The sequence below is a fragment of the Ranitomeya imitator genome, chromosome 9 (assembly GCF_032444005.1).
Source record: "Ranitomeya imitator isolate aRanImi1 chromosome 9, aRanImi1.pri, whole genome shotgun sequence".
NCBI classification, from domain to species: domain Eukaryota; kingdom Metazoa; phylum Chordata; class Amphibia; order Anura; family Dendrobatidae; genus Ranitomeya; species Ranitomeya imitator.
Window position 1 is genome coordinate 49,898,372 of NC_091290.1, and position 12,401 is coordinate 49,910,772.

Genomic DNA, 12,401 nt, shown 5'->3' on the forward strand with positions numbered 1-12,401 from the left:
GCGTCCCAGAGCTTCCAGCAAGCAAGAAAATTCAAAATAGCAAGCTGGACAGAAAAATAGCAAACAAAAGAAACACAAGCAGAACTTAGCTTATGCAGGGAAGACAGGTCACAAGAACGATCCAGGAGAGAGCAAGACCAATACTAGAACATTGACTGGTGGCCTGGAGCAGAGATCTAAGTGGAGTTAAATAGAGCAGCACCTAACGACTTAACCTCGTCACCTGTGGAAGGAAACTCAGAAGCCGCAGCCCCACTCACATCCACCAGAGGAAGCCCATGGACAGAACCAGCCGAAGTACCATTCATGACCACAGGAGGGAGCTTGACAACAGAATTCACAACAGGGAGGATTAGATGAAAGACCAATCCGATATTGATGACCTAAGGATAGGTTGTGAATAGTGCAGTCCTTGAAAACCCCTTAAATATTAAATAAGAGATACTGTCAAACTGAACCATTGAAGCTACTGACATTTATTTTGTTTGGATCAGCTTGAATTTTTCAGCTCTGATGGAGTATGAAAGCTTTTCAAGAAGCCAAGATCAAAGGGATTCCTCACGTTCACTGAAGGATATAATTGCAAAGTGCAAAATCTTATTAAAAAAATCTTCTCCATGCTCAGTAATTTTTAGCTGTATTGTATACAGCCTGTTGCTAGCCTTTCCGACTACTTCAGATTGGCTGGTCGTGCAGGAAAGGGACGTACGCTTGTAAGCTATTTGCCTATGGTCCAAACTGTCAATCTTTAGGAGCCCTACCAAGAAGCCAGGAGGCAGGGGGAGCGGTGTGCTCCTGAAGGCAAAAGATTATCGCACCCCTTTAAATTAAGTGGGATGCCTCGTTTAGGCTAACCCTATCCATTTATGCTACAAGTGTATATGCATGGCAGGACGCCTGTCTAGAAACGGAAGTGCCAAGTGCTGTAGGACTGAAAGTCTACATATAATACGTAGTTGATCATTTATGTCTGTAGCTTCATACATATTCTGTAACTTAATTTATGGACATCTATGGTTTCATTTATTTGCCCGTGTTGATTGGATGGGTTGTTACCACCTCTGGTGAGAATTTCATGTTCATAGCAGCTTTAGAAATATATTTACCTGGAAAATTGGTGACATGTTCAATACTTATTTCACCCACTATATATATAAATCTATATTTAAATAAATACATATATTATATAAGCTTTCAATACTTATTTCACCCACTATATATACATAAATATATATTTAAATATATATATATATCTAAATACCTATATATAGATATATATATATAAACTAATGCACATAGTTTATATACTCACACACGCACAAACACACATTTATGTAATACTGCCGGCCATTTACTAGTGAAAGTTCTATATAAAAGTTATAAATCTCACATCTGATGTTGACTTTTCACCTGCAGATGGCAGGCAGGAGCCAAGAGAAAAACTCACAAGAGAGAGATTTTCGCTGGGTCGGTATCCACCCTCCTGTACGCACCTTTTTATAATCTTGCCACAATTTGTCATTTTTACTTACGGAGTCTTTGCAGTTACTCTGGCGCACTTCTGTCACATCCTGGCAAGCTTCCTGGGGTCCATTTAGTTTCTGCATGTTTCCAAACTGATTAGAAGACACTTGAACATCTGTTAAAAATAATATAATTATGAGATTTTTCATTAGTGTCATAAAATACCTGATTATATACATTGGAAAAACACCAATTTGACAACTTGGCGCTGTATAACCCCTTTAGCTACTGCCATTTTTTTCGCTTTCATTTTTTCCTCCCCTTCTTCCAAGACGCATAACTTTTTATAATGTTGACCAGGTATCCATATGAGGGTTTGTTTTTTGCGTGACGAGTTGAACTTTTCAATGACACCATTCATTTTACCATATAGTGTATTGGAAAAGGAAAAAGTGCATTGAAATAGCAAAAAAAAGTGCAATTCCATAATTGTTTTTTGTTTTTTATTTACCAGTATGAATACGCAGATACCAAATATCTATAGTTTTTTTTTATATTTATGTGGTGAAAAAACATTAGGAAATTGGTAAGAAAAATAATTTTGCTTTTGTCGCCATTTTCTAAGACCCTTAACATTTTAAGTTTTGGGATATGGGTCTGCGTTTGGGCTTATTTTTTGTGCCATGAGCTGATATTTTGAATCATGCCATTTTGGGGTAGATATGATATTTTCATTGCCTCTTATTGCATTTTTAATAGCATAATTCTGCCGTTTTGATTTTTCTTTCTCGTTATTCTGTTTATATTTTGATAGATCAGAGATTTCCCAACACAACGATACCGAAATGTGTCTAATTTTATTTTCTTTTTTAATTGTTTTATTTTAATGCGGTGAAAGGGGGTGATTTGAACTTTTGTGTATTTGATTTTTGTTTTCAAATTTGAAAACCTTTTTTTTAATTTTTGCTATATTATTATTACTATAATATTTATTTATTTATATAGCACCATTGATTCCAATATATTTAATAGTCCACATAGGAGACTTGAAGTTGCAATTGTCTGATTGCCGGTGCTAGACATAGCAGCGCTTCAGTCCTGCTCTGTATAGCAGAAATCATGATCTAGTATGAAAGCCGGTCACAGGCCGGCATTCACAGGAGGATCGTAATGGCAGGTATGAGGGTCATCAGCAGACCTCTGGCTGTTATGACAACCCATCCGCACCCCGCGATCACGTGATGGGCGTGCCGATGGGAGGGATGAATGCAGTGCTTCCGACCAGCACGTGTTAAATCCCGCTGTCACTAATTGACGGCAGCATTTAACTGGTTAACAGCCGTGGCGGAGCACCGATCCACCCGCGGTTGTTAGCGCCATTAGAGGCAAGTGTCTGGGAAATATGCAGGTTTAGCATATGAGCCCGCATGAAAGGCAGAGACACTAAGTACAAGCATGTCAAAGATAGTGAAGGGGTTAAATTTGTGACACCTCAGTAACCCCTTCCAAAATGTTGTATGAATGATGCGTGTGTCATATTACTGATAACTTACTGTTGGTGATGAACTCATTATAAATTGGAATTCCATTGAAATCTCCACAGAGACCACATGTCTGGTTGGCAAATTTTGGATCCAGCTCCAACTAAAATGTAGAATATCAGATATACAATTAAATTTGAGGGTTTTTTTTTTTCCTGGAAAAAATGATGAGGCCTTCTTAAAACTTCACTGTCTGTTCAACAAATTTTGCATAAAGCAATTTTAAAAGTGAATATAAAAAATGTTGCACTATGTTTTATAAAAAATTGTGCTACTTTCTCCACTTATGAGCCACTTCTTTTCGACCTTTTAAGAGGCGTTTTTGAATGCATTGGTGCCTATGGCGCAGCTTCAAATGCTATGTGTCCATTACTGCAAGGAGAGCTCATTGCATCGAATAATCAGTATAGGGGCGATTCTAGAACCAGGAATCTAGGGCATAAGCTCCACAGGTCCAAAGTAGAGAGAGACATAGTGTAACTGCATCATGCAGCCTGCACCGAGCATGCCGATCAAAGGCTGGTGACATGAGATTTTAGCCACTCTCTGCTATTGTGTGGTAAATACAAGGGGTGAGCAAAGGAAAGGAGATATTGGCCTTGTAATACAGTAGGGCATGGATGGGGCCCTATAATTTTGTGTGGGTACATAGGAAGATTATTACTATGGGTGCACAAAGGGGACACTATGACTTTATGGGTGCAACACAGTGGAGGATTAATTTGTGAAAGGCAAAAAATGTTAATACATACTGTTTCAGAATACAAAGAAAGGCATTGTAAGGGTAGGATCTCACGATCATTTTCTCCACAACCAAGAAAAACAGTTCAACTGTTCTGTTTAAGCTTTTATCAGATTGGCATCAGTTTTGCATGGACGTGAAAAGACAAAAAAAAGAGTTTTTTCACCTTCTCCATTCTGTCATTCCGTGAAGATCAGACTGCACTCGTCATCCAAGTGTTGTCCGATTATTTTCACAGACCCATAGACTTGCATTGCTGATTTTGATCCAACATTTGGATCAAAATTGGACATGTTTTTTCCGCTTGGTCCAAGGAAAAATTGGCCATGTGCACAATCCAGGAGAATATCATAGATATGAGTGCTATCCGTGAATACAAAGGAAAGCACTCGTTTAAGAAAACCATGGAAGACTCATGAGTCCTTGATGTGGCCTTACAAGATTCAAAGGGTGCAATATTGTCACGTGAGGGGTACAAATGGATATTATTACTATAAGGAAGTATAATACCCCAGGTAACCGGTTGTTACAGTGATGTTGCTTCCCTTCGGGAAGGGTAACATCATGCTTGGAGGTAAGGATTCCCTTTACCAGATAACTACATGCAACACATTCTGAATCCAGGCCAGAAGGGGGATCTCTGAACCCGGATTCATGGGAGCTTCCCCAACTTTCTGTATTCTGGTCTGGAGGCGGAGTCAGACAGTTGGTCCAGGGAGACCAAGGAGGACAGTCGGGAGCAGACAGTGGAAGAGAGAGCAGAGAGTGGGGCAATGCAGCCACGTGTGAGCTGCAGCTCCAGGAAAGGAAGATAACCTGAAGGGTTGGAATGTAGGGAGCATCTGAGGAAAGAAGCACAGGAGAAGGAAAGGGCTTAGAGGGGAACTGTGACTGGGCACCCTCTAAGCCGAAGAGCAGGAACCGCGCATCGGGAGCCCGAGGCTGTGTTGTACACCAGATCACATGGTAGAATCGGAAGGTAAAGGACTTTATGTAATTTGCCCACACCCACACTTGAAGGTGTAGCAGTACACAAAGAGGCCGGGTCATGATAGAGACCCTATAAAAAGTCTCACACTGCCCAACAAACAGGTAACTGTCCCAAGACAGGAGAGAGAGGACTTTGTCAGCAAGCCACAGGCAGCATGGACCTCGCATACGAGCGTGAGTAGGAAGGCTTACATACCTCACCTGGGAGAGGGATCAACTTTGCCTCCAGGCCGGACGGGCCATATCACCACCTATTCCTGGTACCCTGGACTGTGGCTTGCTACCACCAGTAAACCAGGTAAAGACGTTACAACCTTGTGTCCTCCATTTATTTGCCAGAATCCACTACACCAGCCTTGCCATATACCTTGGGAGCCCATCTTTGCTGCAGTAACATCACCCCAGAGGACCCCTTTAAGCAGCGTCGGTCACCTCTGACCAAGCACCACAGGTGGCGTCACGAACACAAACTTTATTACAAATTCCCCTTTTAAAGACCTTTCCCCTTTTACTTGAGCGCCCAGGGCCATGGACCATGTCGCAGCGACCGTGACATACCATTTAAGTACCGGACCCTGAAGGGTTGGAATGTAGGGAGCATCTGAGGAAAGAAGCACCGGAGAAGGAAAAGGCTTAGAGGGGAACTGTGACTGGGCACCCTCTAAGCCGAAGCGCAGGAACCACGCATCGGGAGACTGAGGCTGTGTTGTACTCCAGATCACATGGTAGAACCGGAAGGTAAAAGACTTTATGTAATTTTCCCACACCCACACTTGAAGGTGTAGCAGTACACGAAGAGGCCGGGTCATGATAGAGACCCTATAAAAGTCTCACACTGCCCAACATACGGGTAACTGTCCCAGGAAAGGAGAGAGAGGACTTTGTCAGCAAGCCACAGGCAGCAAGGACCTTGCATACGAGCGCGAGTAGGAAGGCTTACATACCTCACCTGGGAGATGGATCAACTTTGCCTCCAGGCCGGCCGGACCTTATCACCACCTATTCCTGGTACCCTGGACTGTGACTTGCTACCACCAGTAAACCAGGTAAAGACGTTACAACTTTGTATCATCCATTTATTTGCCAGAATCCACTACACCAGCCTTGCCATATACCTTGGGAGCCCATCTTTGCTGCAGTAACATCACCTCAGAGGACCCCTTTAAGCAGCATCGGTCACCTCTGACCAAGAAAAACAGGTGGCGTCACGAACACAAACTTTATTACAAAATCCCCTTTTAAAGACCTTTCCCCTTTTACTTGAGCGCGCAGGGCCATGGACCGTGTTGCAGCCACCGTGACATACCATTTAAGTACCGGACCCGGTACCGAGTACCCCACTGCCCTGGCGGGCGACTCAGAAGCATGATAGAAAGTTGCAACTTTTTACTGAGTGGAGAGCACATAGGGCATATTACTGCGAGAGAGCAAAAAGAATTGTGTTGTTACTTACTAATGGTAGAGACAATATTGGAATAATTACTGTTTGTTGGGGTAAAAATTACTTTATAGGGTGCCAAGGAACTTGGTGTAAGGAACTGAAAAATAAATTGGGGATGCAGCAGGATAGAGTGTGACCATTGTATGGTGACTGTATTAGAACTATATGCGACATAGAACTGAGCCTATCAGGTTACAGAAGCTGTCTTGCATGCCATCTCCAATATGTATATATATATATATATACATATATATATATATATATATTTGTGATAGGTTTGGCCACTTCCGGCTATCATCAATGGTACCGGGGTCGGCTGGGAATGGGAGTTCAGGTTGGGAGGGGGATGGTTGGTGCATGGGAGGTTCAACGGGCTGTAATAGACTACGGCAGTGAGAGACTTGAGGCCAAGTAGGAAAACTCGGTGACCCCTGCTAGGGCCAGGGCTTCGAGTGAGAACTCACGTGGTGACTCCCAACACTGGGCACTCCACCTTAGTGAAAAGAACTCTAAAATTAAGTAGGGAAAGACTTCCTTGTTTATTCTAAACTTGTTGTTATTCCTTCTACTGTTAAATTGCAAAGTTACTAACACTCATTGTTTAAAAGTTACAGGTCTAGCAAACAGAAGATCAGATTTGGATGCACATATACTGATCTTAGGGGTTTAGAGATAATTTAAGTATGGAACGCTGGAGACAGGATCATACTACCTGTTAGTGGAGGTGCTTGAAGCTGGACACGACAGTGTGTAGGTAGTGCTTGAAGGGAGAATACCTAATGGGGATATTGTTGGAACCCTTGGATCTTGGTGTACTGCTTCGGGGTGATTTCTGTGGAAAAGCTTTGGTTATCATTATACCCGTAATGGGGGCTTTGATTGCCACTACTGGAAGCTGGGATAGAGCTGAATATGGCTCACGAGTCTCTCTCAGAGCTGGATGTGGCTTATGACCCTCTCGCAGAGCTGGATGTGGCTATCAAGGTCAGAAAGGTTGGGGAACACTGCTCTAATGCATCTGAAGCAGTATTTAGTAAGCTCCACCTAAATGTGAACTGTTAACAGGAGGAGTTTTCATGTAATAAGAACTCCCCTAGGTTTTGAACTTAATTTACATTCCTTTCATCCTTTCTTGAAATTTTACTTTAAAAAGTTTGTAAGAAAATGTGACCATATGAACGTTAGTCATTGACAAGGCTGGACCACTTTACTCCATTCTTAAGTGTAGTATACCATCTCTGACTTCTGTCTGGAAAGTCCTGATCTCCCTAATTGCAGATGAATGATTTCCTTAAATAGGTTATCCAAGACCTTTTTTTTTTTACTATCGGCATAAAAAGTAGGAAGCAGATAGTTGGTAAGAGAGGGAAGTACCTACCTGCTTTTTCATTGACCACTCCTGCCAGCGATTCAGCTGCTCCGCATCAACAGAGCGACAGTTCTTCTTCCATGCTGCTCTGTTGATGGGGCATGACTGTCAACATCATGCTGATTGATGGCGGGGAGTCGGCAGTCAATCGGCATGACGTATGAGCTGTTTGTGACCACTCTGTGCTAGCAGAGATTGGCACCGGACACAATAGGCAGCTAGTTAACAACTACCTGCCTGTCAGCTCTTAGGCCCATAGTAAAAAATAATTAACTACAGTAGTCCAGGATAACCCCTTTAATGTTTAACACACTGAAGATGGATGATGACTTTTTTTAATAAAAAACATTCCTGTTTCTAATAATGTTTCTACATGTGCTGCACAAATAAACTGTGATAATTACCAAAAGAGCGTCATCTTCATTCCACATAAACTGAAAACCTAAACGTGTAGCAATTTTAATGTAAATGCCACTCCTGCCAATCTGGACTCCAGAAAAGCTGTAGGGAAGATCTACCCTGCACAAGGCATAACACAAAGGTTAGTAAATTCAAGAAATAAATATACAAGAATCTTTCCTACATTTTATTAAATTATTGGCGCAGGAGCTGTATACACCTGATTGTACAGGAATTGTACACACAAATCAGTGTGATACTTTTTAATCAAGAGAATTTACAAGGTCGCGTTTCAATTTTTAATAGAACTGAGCAATGCAAACATTATTCCAAAGGTTGACGTATCCATTAAGCTGTACTTATTATGTTCTAATTCTATATTTCTGCTGCCCAAACAATCAATAAAATATTATTGCCAATCATTGTTATTATTGGTAGAGCCACTCAATGCAGAGATTAGCTGCAGCGGTCACATTTGTTGTAATGGTGATTTCACCGTTGCAGCCTGTCTACAAAGAATGGAGCAGCGGCGGAGAGGTAAAATTGGGGCGATGGAATGTGGGTACAGCTGAGTTAATTCTTTTCAAAGGCTGAAAGCATTAGATAAAAATTGTATCCCGGACAGCGCTGTCTAATTAAGCAAATATTGATAATACAACTGTAAACTTGTATCATGATATATACTCACGGTTGTCCATTAATAGCTATAGTGCCATTTTGTAATTCTATATAAACTCCATCAATCTTTACACTGATATGGCTGATAGTTGGAAGGCTATTTTTGATTTCCCGCCTTATCTGGATGTTAAAGTCCTCAAAGTTGCTCTTGCAGTTTGATGCATACAGATAGTTGCATGTTCCCGGGAAATAAAATATATCACCGTCAAAGGTCTTAAAATAGTAATTGCCCCACGTACTGCAAACTTGTCCATTGTGAGCAGAAACTGTGCCTGTTGAAAATAGAAAAGAGTCTATATATAATATTCATCTGACATTTATAATAGCCGTATGCAAAAATAAAGGTAATTTCCTAAAAAATGTAAACTAATAAATCATAAGTTTCTAAAAATATTAATATTATAAATAGTAGTTGCTATAGGAGTAGTTGTATAAGTAGAAAAATAGTAGTGGTAATTAGTAGTAGTAGCAATAGCCTTAGTAGTAGTTGTAGTTATAGCATAATTAGTAGAAGTTGTAGTTGAAAAAGTAGAAAAGAAATAGTCGTAAGTAGTAATAGTAATAGCCTTAGTAGCAGTTGTGAAGTTGTAGCAGTAGTAGTAGTAGTAGTAGTAATAATAGTAACAGTAGTAGTAGCAGTAATAGTAGTAACAGTAATAGTGGAAGTAGTAGCGGTACTACTGGTAGTGGTAGTAAAAGTAGTAGTAGTAGTAGAAGTAGTAGCAGCAGTAGTAGTAGTAATACTTGTAGAAGTTGTAGTAGTAGTAGACGTAGTAGTTATAGTAGTAGACGTAGTAATACTAGTAATAGAAGTAGTAGTACTAGTAGCAGTAGTAGTAGAAGAATTAGTAATAGTAGTAGTAGAAGTAGTAGTACTAGTAGAAGTAGTAGTACTAGTAGCAGTAGTAGTAGTAGAAGTAGTAATACTAGTAGTAGAAGTATCACCAAAGATATATGACAAAAAAACATGGTAATATAATAATCATTCATAAATTAGTCACCATGTAAATAACGGATTACTATAGCCTATCATCAACTACTACATAGACGCTTGAAAAACGATGATCCAAAGGCAATGGTTTCATATAAAAGCCAAAATTTTATTAATACATAAATTGATTTAAAAGACACATTCTGCCAATCATTGGGGAAACAGAACAACCGACAAACATCACACCAACACCAATGTCCACGCATAGTGCTCCAGCATACTTAAATTATGGATAACAATATCCAGCGATAGTACATATAGACAGAATACCGGCCGATACCTGCCTCAATGTGCCACTAATTGAGCCAATATGCATACCCCCTAGCACCACCCCTATCGAACCTATCATAGGCCTAAATAATAGAAGGGAACATGGTAATTACCGTATGGAAAAGGGGTCCCCACTGCTGGACACCATGCGTCTGCCCCGACGCGCGTTTCGAACTCCTTTTTCAAGGGGCCTCGATTCAATTTATGTATTAATAAAATTTTGGCTTTTATATGAAACCATTGCCTTTGGATCATCGTTTTTCAAGCGTCTATGTAGTAGTAGAAGTAGTAGTACTAGTAGAAGTAATAGTACTAGTAGCAGTAGTAGTAGAAGAATTAGTAATCGTAGTAGTAGAAGTAGTAGTACTAGTAGAAGTAGTAGTACTAGTAGCAGTAGTAGTAGTAGTAGAAGTAGTAGTAGAAATAGTAGCAGCAGTAGTAGTAGTAATATTTGTAGAAGTTGTAGTAGTAATACTAGTAGTAAACGTAGTAGTCATAGTAGTAGAAGTAGTAATACTAGTAGTATAAGTAGTAGTACAAGTAGAAGTTATAGTACTAGTAGCAGTAGTAGTAGAAGAATTAGTAATCGTAGTAGTAGAAGTAGTAGTAGAAGTAGTAGTAGAAGTAGTAGTAGTAGAAGTAGTAATACTAGTAGTAGAAGTAGTAGTCATAGTAGTAGTAGAAGTAGTAGTAGACATAGTAGAAGTAGTAGAAGTAGTAGTAGAAGTAGTAATAGTAGTAGTAGAAGTAGTAGTCATAGTATTATTATTATTATTATTATTATTTGTTTATATAGCACCATTAATTCCATGGTGCTGCACATGAGAAAGGGGTTACATACAGGGTTATATATATCGTTTACAGTAAACAAGTTTACAGTGACGGACTGGTACAGAGGGGAGAGGACTCTGACCTTGCGGACTTACATTCTATAGTAGAAGTAGTAATACTTGTAGTAGTCATAGTAGTAGTAGAAGTAGTAGTAGAAGTAGTAATACTAGTAGTAGAATTAGTAGTAGAGGTAGTAATACTAGTAGTAGAAGTAGTAGTAGAAGTAGTAGAGGTAGTAATACTAGTAGAAGTAATAGTACTAGTAGAAGTAGTAGTAGAAGAATTAGTAATAGTAGTAGTAGAAGTAGTAGTACTAGTAGAAGTAGTAGTACTAGTAGCAGTAGTAGTAGTAGAAGTAGTAATACTAGTAGTAGAAGTAGTAGTAGTAGAAGTAGTAGTAGACATAGTAGAGGTAGTAGAAGTAGTAGTAGAAGTAGTAATAGTAGTAGTAGAAGTAGTATACTAGTCATAGTATTATTATTATTATTATGTATTTATATAGCACCATTAATTTCATAGTGCTGTACATGAGAAAGGGGTTACATACAGAGTTATAGATATCATTTACAGTAAACAAGTTTACAGTGACAGACTGGTACAGAGGGGAGAGGACCCTGTCCTTGCAGACTTACATTCTATAGTAGAAGTAGTAATACTAGTAGTAGTCATAGTAGTAGTAGAAGTAGTAGTAGAAGTAGTAATAGTAGTAGTAGAATTAGTAGTAGAGGTAGTAATACTAGTAGTAGAAGTAGTAGTAGAAGTAGTAGAGGTAGTAATACTAGTAGTAGAAGTAGTAGTAGAAGTAGTAGTAAAAGTAGTAATACTAGTAGTAGAAGTAGTAGTAGAAGTAGTAGTACTAGTAGTAGAAATAGTAGTAGTAGTCATAGTAGTAGAAGAAGCAGTAGTAGAAGTAGTAATACTAGTAGTAGAAGTAGTAGTCATAGTAGTAGTAGAAGTAGTAGTAGAAGTAGTAGAAGTAGTAATACTAGTAGTAGAAGTAGTAGTCATAGTAGTAGTAGAAGTAGTAGTAGAAGTAGTAGATGCAGTAATATTAGAAGTAGAAGTAGTAGTCATAGTAGTAGTAGAAGCAGTAGTAGAAGTAGTAGAAGTGGTAATACTAGTAGTAGAAGTAGTAGTCATAGTAGTAGTAGAAGTAGTAGTAGAAGTAGTAGATGCAGTAATATTAGAAGTAGAAGTAGTAGTCATAGTAGTAGTAGAAGCAGTAGTAGAAGTAGTAATACTAGTAGTAGAAGTAGTAGTCATAGTAGTAGTAGAAGTAGTAGAAGTAGTAATATTAGAAGTAGAAGTAGTAGTCATAGTAGTAGTAGAAGTTGTAGAAGTAGTAAAACTAGTAGTAGTAGTCATAGTAGTAGAAGTATTAGTAGAAGTTGCAATAGATGGAGTAGCATAAAGGCTCAACGTATTAAGCATCCATGTGCTGTCCGTATGCAAAACTGATAGCATACACACAGAACAGCTACCAATGCAAGTCAATGTGGTAGTTCAAATGAATGTTTTAAAACATGTACCAATGGTCTGCGTGTAAATAATCACAGCACACAGTACATTGACCTGTATTCTGGATCAGACTCACCCATTAATATGTCAAAAGGTGAGTAAAAAACAGATCAGATACAGGTTACCATCAGGATGGCATGCATTTTTTGTTGATATACAGGTCCTTC

The 12,401-nt window shown here is 39.3% G+C and overlaps 2 protein-coding genes across 2 annotated transcripts in view; both read right to left on the reverse strand.

Moving 5' to 3' along the window:
* The window catches only part of LOC138648611 (mucin-5AC-like), a 94,409-nt gene extending 84,376 nt beyond the window's left edge, over positions 1-10,033 (reverse strand). The window contains exons 1-6 of the mRNA XM_069738399.1: positions 9,999-10,033; positions 9,369-9,550; positions 8,635-8,896; positions 7,952-8,066; positions 3,018-3,108; positions 1,533-1,639 (exon numbers count right to left, since the gene is read on the reverse strand). Coding sequence (XP_069594500.1) covers positions 1,533-1,639; positions 3,018-3,108; positions 7,952-8,066; positions 8,635-8,896; positions 9,369-9,550; positions 9,999-10,033 — 792 coding nt within the window. The remainder of the gene's footprint in view (positions 1-1,532; positions 1,640-3,017; positions 3,109-7,951; positions 8,067-8,634; positions 8,897-9,368; positions 9,551-9,998) is intronic.
* A 1,262-nt stretch (positions 10,034-11,295) lies between these two features.
* Positions 11,296-12,147, reverse strand: LOC138648612 (integumentary mucin C.1-like). Its single transcript, XM_069738400.1, has one exon. It carries the CDS (start codon positions 12,145-12,147, stop codon positions 11,296-11,298), a length of 852 nt encoding a protein of 283 aa, XP_069594501.1.
* Between the last annotated feature and the right edge of the window lie 254 nt (positions 12,148-12,401).